The sequence below is a fragment of the Lathyrus oleraceus genome, chromosome 3 (genome assembly GCF_024323335.1).
Source record: "Lathyrus oleraceus cultivar Zhongwan6 chromosome 3, CAAS_Psat_ZW6_1.0, whole genome shotgun sequence".
Lineage (NCBI taxonomy): Eukaryota > Viridiplantae > Streptophyta > Magnoliopsida > Fabales > Fabaceae > Lathyrus > Lathyrus oleraceus.
The window spans coordinates 314,776,982-314,797,577 of record NC_066581.1 but is presented as its reverse complement, the minus strand read 5'-3'; the positions used below and the strand labels follow the sequence as shown (position 1 = coordinate 314,797,577).

The 20,596-nt window shown below is 36.1% G+C and overlaps 2 protein-coding genes and 1 long non-coding RNA gene across 3 annotated transcripts; 2 read left to right on the top strand and 1 right to left on the bottom strand.

Moving 5' to 3' along the window:
* Nucleotides 1–3,717: 3,717 nt before the first annotated feature.
* LOC127131044 (secreted RxLR effector protein 161-like) lies at nucleotides 3,718–4,113 on the bottom strand. The gene has a single exon (XM_051059986.1). The coding sequence runs from the start codon at nucleotides 4,111–4,113 to the stop codon at nucleotides 3,718–3,720; it is 396 nt and encodes a 131-aa protein (XP_050915943.1).
* Nucleotides 4,114–6,871: 2,758 nt separating this feature from the next.
* LOC127127358 (TOM1-like protein 6) lies at nucleotides 6,872–12,957 on the top strand. The gene is made up of 9 exons (XM_051056518.1): nucleotides 6,872–7,325; nucleotides 7,871–7,949; nucleotides 8,090–8,188; nucleotides 9,002–9,115; nucleotides 9,788–9,951; nucleotides 10,049–10,130; nucleotides 10,217–10,302; nucleotides 10,410–10,697; nucleotides 11,628–12,957. The coding sequence occupies exons 1-9, from the start codon at nucleotides 7,204–7,206 to the stop codon at nucleotides 12,766–12,768; spliced, it is 2,175 nt and encodes a 724-aa protein (XP_050912475.1). The 5' UTR covers nucleotides 6,872–7,203; the 3' UTR covers nucleotides 12,769–12,957.
* Nucleotides 12,958–16,329: 3,372 nt separating this feature from the next.
* LOC127127357 (uncharacterized) lies at nucleotides 16,330–19,473 on the top strand. Its single transcript, XR_007805327.1, has 6 exons — nucleotides 16,330–17,037; nucleotides 17,607–18,068; nucleotides 18,150–18,288; nucleotides 18,394–18,625; nucleotides 18,712–18,893; nucleotides 18,996–19,473. It is a non-coding gene; the product is annotated as an uncharacterized LOC127127357 (long non-coding RNA).
* Nucleotides 19,474–20,596: the final 1,123 nt, after the last annotated feature.

The window sequence follows — 20,596 nt, the reverse complement described above, 5'->3', positions numbered from 1 at the left end:
GGTTGTAACTAAGGAAAATTATGCACAATCAATTCAAGTGAAATTAAGACTTGGTGTAGTGTGCACACCAAGTGCTTGCTAAAATTAACTTCACATAAGTTTATCAACATTTTGCTTGTTTTCTCATTGTTTTAATTCATCATTGGTGGTAGTTATATCAAGGATTTGTGTAGTTGATCGATTGATTAAGATTTCTATTGATTAGCTATATCTTAGTCATTCCATTAGGTTTTACGCATATCTGATATTTCCAGTAACGGATCATTTAGACGATCGTGGTCTAGGGAGCTTTCGCAACCTTTAAAAACAATTTTAAAAAGTGCTAAATTTTTAAATGCCTGATCTATTCATCCCCCTTCTAGATCGGTACTATCGTCTAACACAAGATGCTCCCCATATTGGCACCCATGCACACACCACATATGATTTTCCTGACTCTTTTGCAGGTACCTCATCCGGATATCAGCCCCGCGTGGAGTGCGACTACACTGCTATGAAGACAACTCTTGATGATATCCTGAGTGAGCTTAGACATCAGAATGATATTGATACGGATCGTGACATGTTACTTAGGAGTATACAGAGGCAGTAAGAGGAGATATGGGTCACCATTGATCAGATCAGAGAGACTTAACTTGACTTTGTTGAGAGGACCGAGCTCAACACGGGTGACCTCACTGGGCAAATGAACGGAGTGTGCATGGAAGTATCAAATATGAGGGAGTATATGCAACATGTACCACACCCTGTGTACGACAGAGGTGGTATTGGACGTCATAGAGGCCGCAACCGGCATCACTGAGCCACCTACCAGGTTTTATCTATCCCCTTTTCCACCTTGCACTGAAACATTGGGGACAATGTTTGGTTCAAGTGTAGGGGAGGAGCTTTCCCGCTTTATTTTTTTTTTATTTTTTTACTATTTTTCTAGTTAGTTTCTTTTAGTTTAAGTTATTTTTCTTGGTTGCTTATATGTTTAATCGAGCCATACATGTGATGTTGAGTCATATTACATGATATTCTTTTCCCTTGTTGGAAAATTCCCTTAGATTTGACCCCCAATAAAAAAAATTGTTTTGATTCAATGGCATGACACCTCGAGAGTATAAGTTGTTTCTCATTCTTAGGCTTTGTTAAATAGACTTGGGAAAGTTTCAATAATATCGGTACCGTCCTAAAACCCTAAACTCCCTAAGTATGTGACATCAATTTGAATAACCATTATGCCGAGACCTTAAATTCTAAGTTTTTGAAGTAGCCTCTTAAGTAGTTTATTTAAGCACTCAACACCATCCTAAGCATACATTGAGTAAGGAAGCTGATGTAAATAAGTCTATGATCTCAGGATTAAAACGATTTTTTTAAAAAAATTGTGATAAGATATGTCCCTTCTAAATTAGGTGATCCTCACCCAATCATTTAGCCCAATTGTACAAACTCTTACAAATTCAGTTGATGCTTAAGCAAATTTCCAAAGTAAGTGGAGATTTTTTTTTGAAAACGAGATCATAGTCACTAACAGGTTCGCCTGCCATGAATGTGTACAGATAACATGCTTAATGTGATTGCACTAGAATGAAAAAGAGGTGAAAAATAACAAAGAGTGTAAGTCGAGTTATAATGGCATGATTCAAATTGGTTTTGCATTGGGGGGGTTGTCTGTGTAATGAAAATATGTGTCATTATGGTATCCTTATTGTCGATATCTAGTACCTATCTATTTAACACTAGCCCAGAAGCCTCCTACTTTTTAGAGTTTTGTCGTGCCTATGTCTCAGACACTGTACTTAATTGTTTATCATTTGCATTGGGTGATTGCTTGAGGACAAGCAACAATCTAAGTGTGTGAGAGTTTGATAATGAGAAATTGTATCATATTTTTAGGCTTATGTCACATGTTATTCGTATTTATTTCAATATGTTTTATCACCTTTTAGTTCATTTTTACTCGTTTTGCCGTTGTCAGCTAGATTCGGTGCAGATTCGAAAGCAAATTGGAAAAGGAGCAAAAGAGTAGCAAAAGAACAAGATTTTGCCCATTTTACTGATATGGCGTCCACAGTGTGCATATGGCATTCGCCATTGTCCAGACATGCCACCTCATTTAATGATCGAGGCAATGGCATTCACCATTGCCCTAATGACATTCATCGTTATCATGCAAAAGTAGTTTTCTATGTGGGAGCAGATTCTCAACTGTTTTTCCCACTTTCTTTTCCCTCCACTTTGTTGGCACGACCAAGGGATGTTACAAGGGGGGACCTCTATAATAGGACTCCTCGAGGTGTTTCAAAGGCATCCAAGTTGTGCGGAAGCTCTGTCGAATTTACTTCATAGTTTTAGGCATAAATTCACCTGTAAAAGTGACAATAACTCACATTGAGGGATTGTCACACTTGTTTTCATTTTATTTGTATTGTACTCTTGGATCAAGAACAAGCCTGCCAGCATTTTCATTTCAATTCAAGTCTTCGTTTCTTTAATTTTAGGTTTTTACCATTTTATTATATATGCTTGTTATTGTCGTTTCTATATTATATGATATGTTAGTTTTAAATATAATTGCTTTGATCATGTTATTTCTAATTATAATTATGTCTTGCTAATTTTGTCTGAGTCCGGCGTATGAGGACTGTCGTTACCGAAGGGACTCGGTAGAAATAATAGGCGCGAAATTGTGATTAAATTCTGTTTTGGTTTTAGTTTCCAATTGTATGTTTCATTGTTTTGATACGAGAGTGAAGAATAAACTAAGGTTCAAACCGATAGTGCGAGAGTGTGAATAAGGAACTGAATAGTGGAAACTAGGCATCGATCCTAAAAACAACGAGAGCGATTTAGGCATCGTTTAGTACCTCATTGGTTTTCGAAATACGCTTTCTAATTGAAACGGGCGAGCGAGAGCAAAATCCTGTGGTTAGGAGGTGTGGTTTTAGTCAATAGCGCGAGAGTGTGAGACAGAGTCTTTAAATCAATATTTTCTACGAAACTTAATCTAATAGTAATTAGCACCTGAATTATACAAAGTCCCTTAGGAACACAAAATCCATATTTCGGGCTCGATTCATCACCATTTTCAAACCTCTAGCAATTAGCGTTTATATTTTCGTCCATATCCTTTTAACTTTTAGCCTTATCTTTGCAATTGCAACGATATATAACATTAGTTTGATTATTAGTCTCTATGGATTCGACAATATTTTAAAACTACGCGATAAACTGTATACTTGCAGTTATTATCCGACATACACATTAGTCGCGATCACACACACACACACACACACACACACACATACACACATACACACACATACATGCACGCGCACACACACATACACACGCATACGACAAATCATATTTAGATAATATTTGAGATGTCAAGAATCCCAAATTCCATTCAAATGTTGAAAAATGGTTTGGTCGTAAGTGGTTTTGTAAAAATATCCGCAAGTTGATTTTTACTATCAACATGCTCAAACACGACATCGCCTTTCTCAACATGATTGTGTATGAAGTGGTGGCGAATCTCAATATGCTTAATGCGAGAATGTAACACCGAGTTTTTGGTTAGATTAATGGCACTAGCACACACATAATAGGAATACATTGTAGTTTAATATCAAAATCAATTAGTTGTTGTTTAAGCATCAAAATTTGAGCACAACAATTATCGGCTGCTATGTATTCCGCCTCAGCAGTTGACAAAGTAACAAAAACCTATTTCTTATTATGCCAACTAACTAAAGAATTTGAAAACATGTGGCAAGTTCCACTAGTACTCTTCCTATCCAATTTGCAACCGACAAAATCATAATCGGTATACCTAACTAAATTACAATCACTTCCCTTGGAATACCAAAGCCTATACTTAGAAGTACCATACAAGTACCTAAGAATGCGTTTAACGGCTTTTAAATGTGATTCCTTGGGAGTCGATTGATAACGGACACACATACAGACGCTAAACATAATATCATGCCTAGATGCAGTGAGATATATAAGAGAACCAATCATAGCTCTATACTTTTTCAGACCAACATCCTTACCATTTTCATTCCTTTCCAAGTTACCATTTGTAGGCATCAGAGTGTCAATCGATTTTGCATCTTCCATGCCAAATCTCTTTAGAAAGTCATTGTAATACTTGATTTGACAAACGGATTTGCCTTCATTAAGTTGTTTGATTTGAAGTCATAGGAAGTAATTCAACTCCCCCATTAGGCTCATCTCAAACTCATCCTGCATAATCTTAGAAAACTCTTTGACAAGTTGCATATTAGTTGATCCAAAAATGATATCATTGACATAAACTTGAACAAGAAGAGTATCATTTCCACGACACTTAATAAAAAGAGTAGTATCTACTTTCCCCATTGAGTACCTTGATTAATAAAAAACTTACTACGTCGCTCATACCAAGCTTTAGGTGCTTGTTTGAGACCATACAAAGTGCGTTTTAATTTGAATACGTGATTGGGATACTCGTGATTTTCAAAACCGGGAGGTTGAGCTACATACACCTCTTCATTAATATAACCATTTAGAAAGCACTTTTCACGTCCATCTGAAATAACTTGAAATTCTTGGAGCAAACATATGCTAGTAGAAGGTGTACAGCCTTGAGGCGAGCGACCAAATCATAAGTCTCCTCATAGTCAATGCCCTCCTCTTGATTATAACCTTGAGCCACTAGCAGGGATTTGTTCCGTGTTATCACTCCATTTTTGTCAAGCTTGTTTCTAAAAACCCATATTGTGCCAATTACTTTATGATGTTTTGGACGGAGGACAAGCTCTTATACATCATTTATTTTAAATTGGTTTAGTTCATCTTACACGGCCATAAGCCAATGCTCATCAAGTAATGCATATTTAGCATCTTTAGGTTCAACCTGTGAAACAAACGCAAAATGATAACAAAAGTTACTTATCTTGGAGCGTGTTGTCACGACTTTGGTGATGTCTTCAAGTATGTTGTCAATATGATGATATTTGGATGTTCTCCAAGTCAAAGGAAAGTTATCCAATGTATCTGGACTTTCCACCTTTTCCTCTTCACAATCATCATCTTCAACTTTCTCATTTTCCACCGCTTTAGGTTGATCAATTCCATCGTCGGGCTCCTTGAGAATATCTTGTGAAAACACACATACATCATGAAAAATAACACTCATCCCAACGTTTTTTTTTTGGAAAAGACTCATAAAAAATAACGTGAACCGACTCTTCAATAACAAGTAGCCTTTTGTTATAAACCCTATAAGCTTTACTATATTGTATGTATCTAAGGAAGATACCCTCATCAACTTTCGAATCGAATTTGCCAAGATTATCCTTTCCATTGTTCAAAATGAAGCATTCACATCAAAAAACCTGAAGATGAGAAACATTCGGTTTTCTATCTCTAAGTAGTTCATAGGGTGTTTTATCTAGAATAGAACGTACTAGAATCCTATTCAAGACATAACATGTCGTGCTAATTGCATCAACCCAAAAATACTTTGGTAAATTGCTTTCATTAAGCATAGTCCTTGCTAACTCCTCTAAAATGCGATTTTTGCGCTCCACAATCCCATTTTGTTGTGGAGTTCTAGGGGAGGAAAAGTTATGCTTAATGCCATATTTTTCACAATACTTCTCAAAGAGTAGGTTTTCAAATTTTCTTCCATGATCACTTTAGATGGAAATAATTTTCAAGTTAATCTTGTTTTGAAACAATATAGAAAATTGTTTGAAAGTCGGATGTGTCTCATCTCTACTATACAAAAACATAACCCAACAAAATCTAGAGTAATCATCGACAATCAGAAAGCCATAATAGTTACCACCTATGCTTTTGGTCCTTAAGGGACCAAAAAAGTCCAAATGAAGAAGCTCAAGCAGTCTCGAGGTTGAAACTATATTTTTCGATTTAAATGACACCCTCGTTTGCTTCCCCATTTGACTCACTTCACATAAATGGTCTTTTGTGAACTTCATTTTTGGTAGACCGATTACTAAATCTTTTGAGGTTACTTTGTTTATTTAATCAAAGTTGATGTGAGCTAAACGTCTATGCCAAAACCAAGAGTTTTCGCTCATGGTAGCAAGACACTTAATTCCAATCAATGATACATCATCTAAGTTAAGTATATATGTATTATTAATTCTCAAGTCTTTAAACATGCAATCCTTCTTCTCATTATGTTCAAATAAGCAATAAAAATTTGTAAAAGTAACTTTAAATCCCTTGTCATAAAATTGACTAATGCTAAGAAGGTTATGTTTAAGACCATCAACTACCATAAAATCGAATATAGTAGTAGATGAAAGATTACCCACACTACCGTTTTCAAGTATAACTCCTTTATTATTATCTCCATAAGTGACGAACCCCTTCTTTTTTGACACAAAGTCAATGAATAGAGATATGTCACCTGTCATATGTCTCAAACATCTACTATCAAGATACACATTTTTTTTGTAGAGTCAAACTATTTAATCTTTTTTATTGATAAATGATGTTCTTAATAGTAATAAAGATGAATTAACATATAAATATTATAATAATGCAATATTAGGTGTTAACAATTTTTTTCTCTTTATTTATTATTTATTTCAAATATAATTAAATAATTGTTAAATATAATTTAAGATCCGAGAATTATGATTAATTTTATATTAATTGAATTCTTCATTAAAAAAAGAGAGAAAGAAAAGCTCATCCTTCACATAGCAACACCAAGATCCTATTCAGAATACAGTTATGATGACGAATAGCATCAAAGAAAACCAAATTCAAAAATTTCTCTCCATGCAAGTCTGCCACGTGGCGCGTTGAATAAGACACGCATAAAGAGCGAGTGCGTCTCAAAACACCGCCCAATTATCGCAAGTTCCTTTCAGCCAAATAAATAAACGAATATTACGAATTTTCCGCGAATTTCTTTTTTCCTTTCAACAAAAATTATTTCCATAAAACAAAATTTCGCCGAATCCACTTTACCTCATATCGTAAAAATAAAATAATAAATAAATTAAAAGCGACGACTTTTCGAATTCTCATGATTATTGATTTGTTCCGTTTCGTTCATGAATTGCGCTAGGGTTTCGTAATTTCAGAGGAGTTTTTTTGTTGATAAATTTTCTTCTTTTGAGTTTAGGGTTATTGATCGAGAATCGATTATTCGGGAAGCGATTATTCGTTGTTCAGAGAGGGGAAAATATGATGGCTGGTTCTTCTTCTTCAGCTACTGTCGCAGTAGAGAAAGCAACTAGCGATCTTCTTATGGGGCCTGATTGGACCATGAACATCGAAATTTGTGATTCCATCAATTCTAATCATTGGTAAATTCTTCAACTATAAGCAAACGTGAAAAATTTATATAGCATATCTATTTCTAGAGTTTTTTTTTTGGTTTTCAAGGGGTTGGGTTGACTTTAATCATCATCTACATGCTTGTGATTTTGTGCTTTTTGTTATGATAATGAAATTTGGGGGGGAAAAGGTGAAATTTTTAGGTTTTTATTTATTTATTTATTTTTAATTTGGGTTGTTGTTGAGGATATTTTATATTATGGTGTTTTTCTGAAGAATTAATCAAGAGGGTTAATGAGTTAATCAAGTGTACTTTTTTCCAATTTTTTATTCAAAAAAATAATGATTAGTGTTTTATATTTTTTTCATGCACAATTGTAGCTCTCAGTGTGTGAAAATAATTTCACTAGTTTAAAATTTTCTTGTAAAAACCATGTTTAGTAGATTTTAGTACAAATTAGTATGTCAACTTGGTTTTTGCTTTTTATTTTTATTTTTACTTTAAAGAACTAGTTAATTGGGAAATTTACAGTGGTTTTTTTTAACTGAATATTTGGTGGTGTTAATTTTTCAGGCAGCCAAAAGACGTGGTTAAAGCTGTGAAGAAGAGAATACAACATAAGAGCTCTAAAGTTCAAATACTAGCTCTCACGGTACTTTCTTGGCAATGGTTTTGGGTCTAACTCTTGTTTATTTACCTCAAGTTTTCTTTTTGTGGGTGTTTCCTTCTATACTTAAATTCTGAAGTCATGTTTGAAACATGATTTATGGTTTCTTGTTGTCTATTGATTAGCTTCTGGAGACAATGGTGAAGAACTGTGGTGAATATGTGCACTTTCAAATCACCGATAGGAACGTACTGGAGGAGATGATAAAGATTGTTAGGAAGAAGGTATGATTGTGGTGATTGAAAACTTGAGATGTAGTATGTTTTAATTTGTACGTTGATGCTCAACAATTTGTTGTTCTATTCTTCATACTTAGTATCAATTAGTAATGTTTTTTTTTTTGATATAATTACTCAAACATGGAGTTTTCTTCAGCCTTCAAATCTTGCATTTATCATTCCACCTTTGGCATTCTTTCTGTTATCCATAATTTTTATATCTGTGAAAGTAAAAACATTTAGCAAGAGAAATTTAGATAACATTGACAAGAGGGGATGGTAATCAAGGCTCATATTGACGATGATACACACCTGCAACTCTTAACGATAGTGGAAATCATTTTTGTTTCTCTCCGCTGAACTGTTGTGCGGCAGAGTTGGACTGTTTTGGAAAATGTCCCTATTAGGCCGTTTAGTACCAAAGTTCAATGCAAACATTATGAGTTATTTATTTCATTAATATGGCATTTGATGGTGTTGTTGTTTAGTAGCACCCAGTGCCTTGTTCAATTAATGTCCAAATCAAGTTTGATGCGCCACTCCAATACATCATTAATGACCTGTATCTTATACTGTTTACAGCCTAGTTTAGATTTCTCATGCAATCCCTTATATTACAATGTTAAATTGGCGCCCTTATGTTTAATTAGTCAACCTAAATATGAATGGTATTTACCTATCCAAATTTGTCAGAGTACTGATGCTTTGCAGATGTCATGGTACTTTATATATGTTTGATAACTATTGTGATCTATTTAAAATTTTATATTCTCGTGGGTTGTCTCATCTATAACATTTATGTATGAATTGATAATTTAGACAAACATGCAAGTGAGGGATAAAATTTTAATACTGCTGGACTCGTGGCAAGAGGCATTCGGAGGGGCTGGTGGAAAATATCCCCAATACTATTGGGCATATGAGGAATTAAAGGTTAATATACAACTGTCTACTCAATAATATTTCTCAATTGTCTTTTATCCAATATATCTAGATTGCTTCAAGCATAAAGTGGGATGCTAGATTACCAAAATAGTTATTCACTTAATATCCACGGAGTTTCTTTAAAATGATAGTTATGCTATTTTGTTTGTACATTTCACTTGAACAGATTTTTAGAAAACAAATGTTATGATATTTTTTGTTCAAATTTGTATTTTATAGCTTAATTTGGAACCTCAATAATTGCATAGTTGTTTTGTATACAAATCTAGTTTGTTATTTTCAATTCTCTTTGCACAAATAGTTACACTGGATGTATTCTAAATGCCTGTTTTGTTTCAGAAAACAGTTTCTATTTTCAATTTCAATTACCGAAATGCCACCTTGTTTTCTGTTTTAAATTTTATGTACTGTCTCCTTTACAAAAAAAAACAGAGAAATACTTTTAAAACACAATGGCATAGAATATGTTTCTCGAACCAAACATGCCCTAATATTCCCTCATAACCTAATTGTGCAGAACTATCCCTCCTTTTTATTGCAAAATTACGTTGAATTCTGATTGAAATTGCATTAATGTGTGTAAACCATAATTACACATTATAAATCAATGATTGTTAGATCTTATCATCGAATTATTGTGTTGGATCTTATAAATGGCAGCGATCTGGAGTTTCTTTTCCGCCCCGTTCAGCAGACGCAGCTCCAATATTTACCCCACCTCCTACTCATCCATCAATAAGAAATACACAACCTGGATATGGGATGCCAAGCAGCTCTTCAAAAACACTTGATGAAACAATGGCAACAGAGATTGAAAGTTTGAGGTGAAACTTTGTTTTTTGCTGCTGCTGTCTTTTGTGTCACTGAGCTTCTGCATGTCTGACTTCGTCTTTTGGCTAACTTTTCTCTTCAAATACTTAGTATGTCAAGCTTGGAATCCATGCGACATGTGTTGGACCTTTTGAGTGACATGCTACAAGCTGTAAATCCTAATGACCGTGAGGTAAGTTAAACAGTGTTGTTGTCGTTCATAAATCCTCTTTGCAACTAAGAAAATTGGTTTAAGTGTTATCTTTTTGCGCTCTACAGGCTGTAAAAGACGAAGTAATTGCTGATCTTGTTGATCGTTGTCGCACCAACCAGAAAAAATTGATGCATTTGCTGACAACAACTGGGTTAGTTCCATTAAACCGGTTATATCATGTCGTGAACACCTAAATATAATTGTGTATCTATAGGATTTGTGGGATAATATAATTTTATCATCTTGGTTATGCTATAGGGATGAAGAACTTCTTGGACGGGGCCTTGAACTGAATGATAATATTCAAAGTTTGCTTGCGAGGCATGATGCAATTGCTTCTGGTACATCTTTTCCAATTCACGGTGCAAGTCCCAGTTCTAGTACTCCGGTGTCACCTGAAAGTGTCAATCAAAATGAAGTGAAGAGCTCTAGCCCTCCGGAGTCTGTTTCAACACCTAAAGCTAGCCCTTCTGCTGCTGTTTATTCCGAGACAAGGGTTGAGAGTGATGAAGAGGAAGAAGATGAATTTGCACAGATAGCTAGAAGGTATCTTAAAACTGATAATTTATCTTAAATTGATATTTTAGTGCTAATGGTTCTGGAAACAATTTTCTTTCCGTTGTACTTTTCATATGAAATTAGGAAGTGTAACATGACTAACATCAAATAGCATAAATAGTTTTAGTATGTCTTCCACAACATGCATTTTGGTATATATTCATGTGCGGATTTGCATGATTGAGTGAATTATTTAATTGTTTTGTTCAGCTGAAATAGGTATCTTAGCATGAAGTGTTTCTTTTGTTTATTTGATTTAAACCACATTCGATTTCATTCTATCCTACTTCCTTGTCCCTTTATATAGCACTGTTGCTAAATCACAAGAATTAAGAAAGTTGATGATAGTATTAGTTTTATGTTCCCTTTGGCTCTGATATCAGTTGATAGAAACCAACTGATATAGAAAAGTAAATAGGAAAAATCCCTTTGGTTACAAAATAATAATCGCAGAACTTCGAGGGTCTGCACCTCCCCAATGCCAAAATGGCCCCTTTCCAATCAAATTCCCAGATAACCTCTCTCAATCGCCTCCTCTATTTTTAGGTAACACTCTCATTATCCTAATTAATTAGTTTCTTTTCTAAAACTGCAGTTATGACGGTTACTGCAGTTACATATGGCAGTTATCTTTACTAAAAACTGCCTATTAATAATAAAACTGCCTCCTATTAACTAGCAAGACCCTTACAATCCTACTATCTAACAGATAACAACTGCAATTACAACATTGTTTAATAATCAAAAGAAGTATCTCTTGCACAGACAAAGATGTATATATTGCTTCCACAAGTGTTTGACCTGTATTTCCAAGATAAAAATTCCGTTTATGGATTGCTCAAACTACGCCCTTAGGGCACTTGTTGGCATGATTCATGTTTTAATCAGTTAATTTGTTTGAACTTTTCACTACTGCAGGCATTCTAAGATACAATCAGTGACTTCTAAAGATTCTACTGTAGGATCTAGTGAAAATTTAGGGTTATTGAACACTAGCAGCACAACTCCATATGTGCCAGAGTCCTCAACTTCTGTACCATCCAATGCATTAGCTCTTCCAGACCCGCCAGCACCTATTAGTACTTCTTCAAAAGATCAGGACATCATTGACTTACTGAGTATCACTTTGTCCCTGGTACCATCTTCTTCATCAACCGCAACATATGCACCATCATCAGCCCCTAGTCAAGTGGGTATGCATCAGATACCTGTTCCATCCAGCGCAGATGGTTATTCTCATTCTCCCCAAACATATCCTGGAAGTTTGCCATTCAACAGTTATGTAGCCCCTTGGGCTCAGCAACCACAACCTAAGTCAGAGTTTCAAACCCAGCTTCCGCAACAGACGTATCAATCCCAGAATCCACAACATATTTATCAACCCCATCCTCAATCCACAACTCCACCCTCATCTCAACAAGTGCATGCACATTATGAATCTGAGCAAGTGCTGCATCAGCATAACCGACAACCCCAATCTGAGCTACCTCAGTCACAGCTGCAGAATCAACACCATCATTATAGCCCTCACCAACATAATGAACCCCAACTATCACAATATCAGCCTCAACAATATCCACATTTACAGCGTCAACCACAACCGCAGTTGCAAATACAGTCTCAGCATCGACCTCAACACCAACCTCAACAACCGATGCAAATACAATCTCAGCAATCTCAACAGCAGCCACAGTTTCCAAATCAACTTGGTCAATACCCTGCAAGATATCCACCACCACCATGGGCTGCTACACCTGGATATGCTAACTATCAAAGTCATTTATCGGCTTCAAATGCAATTTCGACTTCTCAAGGCAACAACGCAGCAGCATCTCATCCTCCTGCACAAGGGGTTAGGCCCTTGCAACATACTCATTCATTCCCTTTGCCAGGAGTTGATCCTAGGGGCGGGAATTCTGGACAAAGACCCTTTGTTCCATCTTACAAGTTATTTGAAGATTTGAATGTATTTGGAAACTCTGACGGAAGGGTCAGCGGTGCACCATCCAACGTGTCGGGGACAATGGGACCTGGTATGGTCGGTGGAGGACGCAAGTAAAATTTTCATTTTAAATTCATCTATGTAAAAAAAAAGTGCTGTGCTGTATATCTTCAGTGTTGCTAGCTTCTTCATATTTGCAACTTAGCAAGTATTTTAGATTGATGCAAGTCATTAGTTTTGAGTGCTACCTAACCTCAGATATGACAGACATGAACATTCTTTGATATAAGATTTTAGTTTTTGGTATTGCAACTTCTTTCATGTCATTGATTCTTCAAGTTCTTTTTTTACAGTGTTGTGTGTTGCACATGCATGTCTTTGGTAGATTAATCTGATAAACCTAACATCTTTTTGATAGAAGACGACTAATCCATGCACAGCGACACATCTGGTGATGGAATTTATGTGTATTATTCTTTTTTGTTTTGTTGAAATTTATGTGTCTGATCATGGTTTGCTCAGGGAATAAACACTTTTGAGTTAGCTTTAAGACATTGTGAAAAGTGAGAATGAGAACATGGAAAAGAAAATAATGGTTTCAGTATAACTAGTTGAATGTTTTTTTAAATTAGAAAGTCAAATATTACGGTCAATTACTTGGAAAATATTAGTTTCAGTATAACTAGTTAAATGTTTTTTTTTTTAAAATTACAAAGTCAAATAGTATGGTCATTTACTTGGAAAGTAATAGTTTCAGTATAACTAGTTAAATGTCTTTAAATTAAAAAGTCAAATATTATGATAATTTATTTGACCAAAGGTTTTGAGTCAACCAATTTTTGTAGAATGTGGTTAAATATGTTTTGTGGGTTAAATATCTTGTGGTCTCTATAAATATAGTCAATTTTATTTTTAATCCTTTTAATTTTTTTTAAATAATGATCTTTTAAATATTTTTCATCTATACTTTTGATCTTTAACGTCAATTGTCAATGACAGAGTATGATGGAGCAGTACACATGGAATATTTAGTGTATGATGGGGCAGTATACATGGAATATTTGATCGTACATGTGAAATTAATTTTTTAATATGTTTTTAAACTAATATACAACTTGACATTTGCTGAGTAAAAATCATCTTTAAAATCTTATTTATTTATACCAAATACATTAAATACTTAATATTTCTTTTGACTCCTTAACTTAATTAAATGTTTCGCTTTAGTTCACTAACTAAAAAACGTTACGAAGCAGTTTTCTAACTAAGATTATGTTACTTGAAAGGATATTTTCCGTTAGTCTTTATTAAAAAAGCATTAAGTCTTATCTTGTTGGACATAGTTTTGCCTTGGTGTACATTTAAAATCTGACCTAGAATATCTTAAATTAATTTTGATTTAAAATTTTGAAATAAAAAAAGGAAATGGAGCTGAAACGTATTAGGGCATAAATTTGTGCGATAAAAACATCATTTGAAGTCTGAAGCTGAAGGTGAAACATCATTTGAAGTATGAAGCTGAAGGTGAAACATCAATCTCACCTTTGAAGCTGAAACAAAATTTGAAGGCAAAATGAAAGTTTAATGAGCTACAAGTTCTTCGATCTCATCGTTGGAAAGAAGAAACCCTAAGGTACGACATCTCAACTATAAGTTCTAAAAATGTAAATTTTTTTCTTTAGTCATCTTCCTTAGTACTTCTTCTATCTTATGTAGTTTTAATAGGTCATGGAGAATAGGTTTGAATGTGTTGTGCATCACTCTAGTGAGTTTTCTAAGGAGTTTGCTAATTTTAACAAGTCAGGTTATGAAAGGTTAGAGACAATTTAGGATGATGATCCAGATTTTTGGATTTATTTTGAAATATTGGGCTAGTCAAAAGAGTTAGGTTATCCAGTTGTAGATAAGCTCTAGTATTATGATGAAATGAATGTTAATGACTTTGTTCAATTGGAAGATGACGAGGGAACTAACATGATGAAAACAATTGTAGTGATGACTAGGTCATGTCATTTATATGTTACTCATCCTCTTTCAGAATCTGACATTATTGAGGAACCTATACTTTCACTATAATACCCAATTCCCAATGTGTATGAAGATGTTGTGGATGAAGGAGTCAAGTTGAATGAGGTCCCCACCATGTCTAAAAATGTTGTGGATGAAGGATACAACTTGGATAAGGGGACAACAGTGGTGGAAGAAAATGTGGGCGATGAGGGGTGTCGTTACGCGAAAAATACAGAGTAGCCATCGGTTTTTATTTATTCCAAAGGAAAGGGAAAATATCGAGAAAACCCCAAAGAATAGTCATCGCAACCACGAACAGGTTCGGAAGTCGGTTATGCAAGGGGAAGGTATTAACACCCCTCACATCCATGGTACTCCATGGGAACCATCTAGGATGTTTGCGCTTGAATGAATGTCGTTTATCGAATGTTTGCTTGCCAAAGTTTTGCGGGGTGGAGGTGGATTTTAAATTAGTGTGCTCGCCAAGGATTTGGGTCCTCGTGCCTACGTATGCCCACTTGTTGAAGTGAGAAATCAGAGGCCCGTAGTTCGTGGGTAAAAAGTGTTGTTTGTTTTGTTGATTTTATTACCTTGAAGAAGGGTTTTCGATTGTGATGCCCTAAGGCTCATACAAAAGGTTTTAATGCGTTGAATTGTTTTTAGATTTTGAAAAAGGTGTTATTGATTTCGGATTGCACTAAAGACTGTGGATAAAGGCGAGTACCTCGAACTACCAAGCCAAACGTCTTGTGTTCGAAGCACTCAGAACGAGGGTAGGAAAGCTCCATTCTCATCCCTTCTTTACCACTTAAGGCTCATGACATACAATCCTAATCGTATTTATTGTGTTTTTGAATTTGATTTGGAAAAAGAGACCGCTTGACGTTGGATCAAGGGTTTGCTTATTGATTTTGAAAGAGTGATCGTTCCTAATGCCTAACGAATATCTATCAAGCAATAAAACATAAAGCAAGTAAAATCATACATCTGAAAGGGGATGGGGGTACATGTAAAGTACAAAGGAGTGCATAAATAAAATGTCTCATTGTCAGGTAGTCCAAGAGAAAGCCTTGTGTGTGCGTAGTGTCCTAAACTAGAAAGCGAGTAAAATATTACAAGTCTTTTTGTCTTGAATGCTCCTTTCAAGTTCGAGTCAAAAGTTTGTCCAGAGTCTCTTGAAAGGGTCCTAATGAGTCCCTAAGCCCATTGTCCAAGGTCCTTCCCATGCTTAGGAGTTATTGTATATTTTTCATTTTTTAATTCTTTACCATTTTTAGGTTCATTTTAAGATGAAGTGAGTGATGATGTGAATATGCAACATGAATAAAAGAAAAGTAAGGCAAAGTAAGTAAAATGACAAAAAATAAATGTTAGAAGTTAGGTACAAGAATGTAAAAAAGTTAGAAATTAGAGTTAGATGCGGAATTTAAAAGTGTTAGAAGTTAACTGCGGAAATTAAAAGTTAGATGTTAGAATGTTAGAGATCAACATTAATCAAAACAAATATCAAGAGGATCAATAATCGAATTCAAATATTAAAACAATTATATTATTACCAAATTAAAATCAAACCACTAAACAATTATCCAAAATCAAATTAAAATTCAAATATTAAAACTATCATCAAATTAAAATCAAACTACTAAACAATTATCAAATTTAATTCTATAATTAAAACAATTATTAAATTAATTCTACAATTAACTAACAATTAAAACAAAGCAAAGTTCTAACCAAGATAATGGACTATAAGGAAAACAACATGGGCCTCAAATGAGAAGCCCAATCCGTGAGGGTGCAGCGTTGAAAAACGGGGTATTGAAGGAAATTGGGCGTTGAAGTCCAATCCAAGGCCCACCGACCACGGTCTTCACCAACAGGGGGAGCAAGACTTAATGTAAGGGTGCAAAGTAGTAGTTCTATGGGCTTTGGACCAATCTGCTTCATCAAAGGAAGTCCACATTCCTTCTCACGTGCCAGATCACACTCTCTCTTTTCAAACGCTCCCTCCAAACACTGGCCAACGAACCAAGCCTCCGTCGCGCCGGAGCTCATCGCCGGCAGTGGCGGAGCTCCAAACATGAAATCCAGATACCAAAACGGTCCTCTCCACCTCACGGTTCAGAATCCTCAAACCACGTATCCTAATTCTAAACTCATAAGCCGAATCGCAACCGAACATGTATGAACCCTAAGCTAATCTGTCAACAATTAAACGCGATATAATGGAAATCAAACACCAGCAGGTTAGGGCTTCGATCTCCCTAACCTGATACTACACTATGGCAATCAAATTTGATAAGGAGCACATGGATTAAGTAAATTACCTGCCAGAGACGAAGACGGAGATGGCGAAGGCGATGACAACGATCACAGGTACACCTCTTCTCCACTTCCTCGCGCTTCTCTTCTTCTCCTCTTACTTCTGAAACCTGCTTCTGTTCAATAGTCAAAGCGTGAGAGTGATGTGGTAATCGAGTGTTGAAGCTTCCAATGGTGGTTTAGCTCAGCCTTGTAGAGCTTCGAATTATGAAGCTCTCACGATGATGAAGTGAGCGTATACTGAGGGTTGGGGAATGAATGCAAGATTCTTTGGGTGAGGAAGATTCAGCCTATGATTGGAAATGATTACCTCCTTTATAGTGTGATCCAAGAGGGTAATATAGGGAATTAATTTTGAGTTGTTAGGCTTTGATTTATCCAGCTGGCTAATGCATTTATTTTGGCAAAAATTGGATGACAAATGAGATGATATGAAGAGTGAGTCACATGAGGTTTGGATGAATAAAACATGTGTTTTCTATTTCCCAAATCATTGGCCTGATTTGTCACTTCTTTGGATACCTCTCCTGAACTGAATTGCACTAGATTTGACTTGCTCCTTTATCTGCACTGCTTGCCTCATGAACTGTTTGGCTTAGATGATTGTTGATTTGGTTTTGCAGGACACATGCTGACATGGTTGCTGAATTGGTACTACACACACCATCTACTTTGCATTGTAGAGGTTAACCCAAGGACTGCATAGGTTAGGCTTGTAAGCTTCATTGCAGGTTGCATTTTATCTCTTATTCAGGACACAATTGTACTGATGTGGGGGTTTCTTCAGGTATGATACCTACTGATTTGGTTTGGATTATTTGTGGACCTGTTTTAGTGTGGGTTAGCAAAAAATGGTTTTGTTTTGTGGTTTCTGAACTACTATGTGATGTAGTGTTGTTGCTTATTGGTACACACAAATGATGTTATTTGCTAGCTAGATAGATGCATTGATATGGCTTGAACGATTTTGGAACTTGGCTTGATAGTAGGTCTGTGCTGGTATGCTTCTACCCTTGATTGTATAGGTGGCTCAAGATAAAAAATACAAGGTTTCAAGCCATTGACATTGTTCTGCAGTAGGCTAGGTATGCAATATGGTATCCTGTCATGACTTAGGTTTTGCAGCATAAAGTCTGCCTTGACATGGTTCCTGTTGGTTTTGCTAGCTGAACACCTTGTCATGAACCAATATGTGCAAGGCCTTGGCTTCATATGATCCCACAGGATCCCATTAGCTGCCCTTTTACATGGTCCTGCAGGTTTTGCAGCAGGATGCTCTGCCTGGATTCAATGACATTGTTTGTGGTGGGTTGTTTTATGGTGTAGCATAGTTGTATTTACATCTCTACTGTCCTATTTCACACTGCCAACTATTGTGGGTTTTGATGCAATTGTACTACTGGCTTGCAGGCAGCTTGGTATGCAACTGATTCAGGGCTTATGATGGTGGTTAAAGGGTCGAGTGGAGATTGAGGCAGATGGCATAACAGGTATGCATCCAGTAGGTAATCACTGCCAGTCTGTAGCATGACTGCAGCTTTAGGTTCATGGCCAATATAGATAGGCATATGCTGGCTGGTGGAATGGATTTAAGATGTTCAGCTTGGTGCCACTATTGAATTTACCTGGTCATGCACAGTAGGTTAGATCCATTTCTTGACTTACATTGCCAACTGTTATGGATTTTGCTGGTGTAGCCATTGGAATCACCTTGGTCCTCTTTTGCAGGTTGGTATTGTCTATGATAGAAATGCAAATTCATTCATGGTCTGATTGGTTAGAATGTATTGCAACAAGGTGTTGCAATATTTTGCAATATTTCATGACACGCTGGATGTGGTTCTGCTGGTGAGATTCAGTTGCTGCAGAGTTGATGGTTTGTGACACTTCCTTGACATAACTTCTGCAAGGTTTGTTGTTCACTGTGCTATGTTATTCTGTGACTTACTCTAGCTTAAGATCATTCATTCCATGGTCGTTTGGGAGCTGAGTTCCTTTGTGACTTACTGCAGGTTCATGGCTGGATGTGGCAGGCTAACATTTGCATGTTTTATGGCTTTAATTTCATGGCATTGCTAACTGGTGGTATAGATTTGGTTAGGCTACATGCTTTTGACCTTAGTGTGTCTTCCCTTGTTTGCTTCATTAGCACAGTTTTGCAGCATATGGTCATACACTCATGGAGGATTGTGGGACAAAGGCTTAAAACATGATGACATCAAGTTTGCACTTTGAAGTATCAATGACAAATGGCAAAGACCAAGGATCAAGAGTGAACTTTTGGAGATTAGAAAGGGATTTAGGATTTTAGAATGTAAAATGGTTGAGTTGACTTTGGTCAAAGTTGACCAAAAAGTCAACCATTGACCAAAGTCAACAATTGGTCAACACACCCCTTTTTTAATTCTTTTCCATGTAATGAACTTTTTATGATCATGTAATGAATGACATTTCCTTATTTGAATGAAATTGGATTGGCATTTGAAGGAATGAATCTTGAAATGAATGAATCTGATATTTATACATGAATAATTGAATCTTGTAGGACTATGATACTTGTAATGGATTGAAATGAATTGATGAACCAAATGATGAACTTGATGACTCAATGGCTTGGGCAATGATTTTAATATGATTTGAAATGAAACTTGAACATGTATTGTAATAGATTGAAATGGATAGTATGACATTGCATGAACTAACATGAGTCATGCTCAAGGCTAGGACTTGCATGAACAATGACAAGCATGAAACAAAGGCCCTAGCAAGGATTAAGATGTGCCATGAACTAGGACTTCACATAGACCAAACCCAAAGGCATGACAAGGGATTTGGGTGAGGGAAACCAACTGAAATAGACTTAAGCAAACCATGAACTAGTCACTAGGCATGAGGATGGTCTTTAGGAAAGGTTATAGAAGAAATGGGAGCACATGAAAGAGGTGGGACCAAGAACTTAGACTAGAATCCATGATCACTAGCAAAGTGAGGGGAAACACAACCAAGAACTCAACAGGAATGAACTAGGAACAAGAAGTTGATGAATGCAACTTAGCCAAGCAATGGATCAAGCCCCATGAATGATGATGGGCCAGTTGAAATTAGGGTTAGGAGGCCACATAATAGGTATTGGACCTGATCCGGGTTTATGGAGCCATGACCAAGTAGGGATCCCCCAAATTAGGGGTTTTCTTCCTCAAGAAGCCATAGTTGACACACTAAGCATAAGCACACTGCCCAAGCATCAAGATCATCTCCAAGTTGTTAGGAAACCCTAGTTTCCACTAGGTGCTAGCACCAAGCTATGAATTCAAGTCACTCGCCCATTGTGTTGAGTCATGCTTATTCCAATGAAATGAATGCTTAATGATATGCAAATGCTTAGGTTAGTGACCTAGATGAGCATTGTGAAGGTTAGGGCGAACTTGGGGGTATGAAAGCTGCCTCTATTTAATCTTCTCGGACCTGAATGTACAGATAACAGCGGCGTCCAGACAATCAAGGGAGGAGGGGATTAAATACTAGAATATCGGAAAATTTTCCCACCAGGAACAAATGGGATGGAATGTGAAGATAAGTAGGTCGTAGAGACATCTTTACTAAGATATGGGAT

What these genes read in the sequence shown, in the direction of transcription:
- LOC127131044 (XM_051059986.1), bottom strand. Translation starts at nt 4,113, where the DNA reads ATGGAAGATGCAAAATCGATTGACACTCTGATGCCTACAAATGGTAAC.
- LOC127127358 (XM_051056518.1), top strand. Translation starts at nt 7,204, where the DNA reads ATGATGGCTGGTTCTTCTTCTTCAGCTACTGTCGCAGTAGAGAAAGCA. An exon ending in TCCATCAATTCTAATCATTG is followed by an intron (nt 7,326 to 7,870) that starts GTAAATTCTTCA and finishes TTAATTTTTCAG; the next exon opens with GCAGCCAAAAGACGTGGTTA. An exon ending in TTCAAATACTAGCTCTCACG is followed by an intron (nt 7,950 to 8,089) that starts GTACTTTCTTGG and finishes TCTATTGATTAG; the next exon opens with CTTCTGGAGACAATGGTGAA.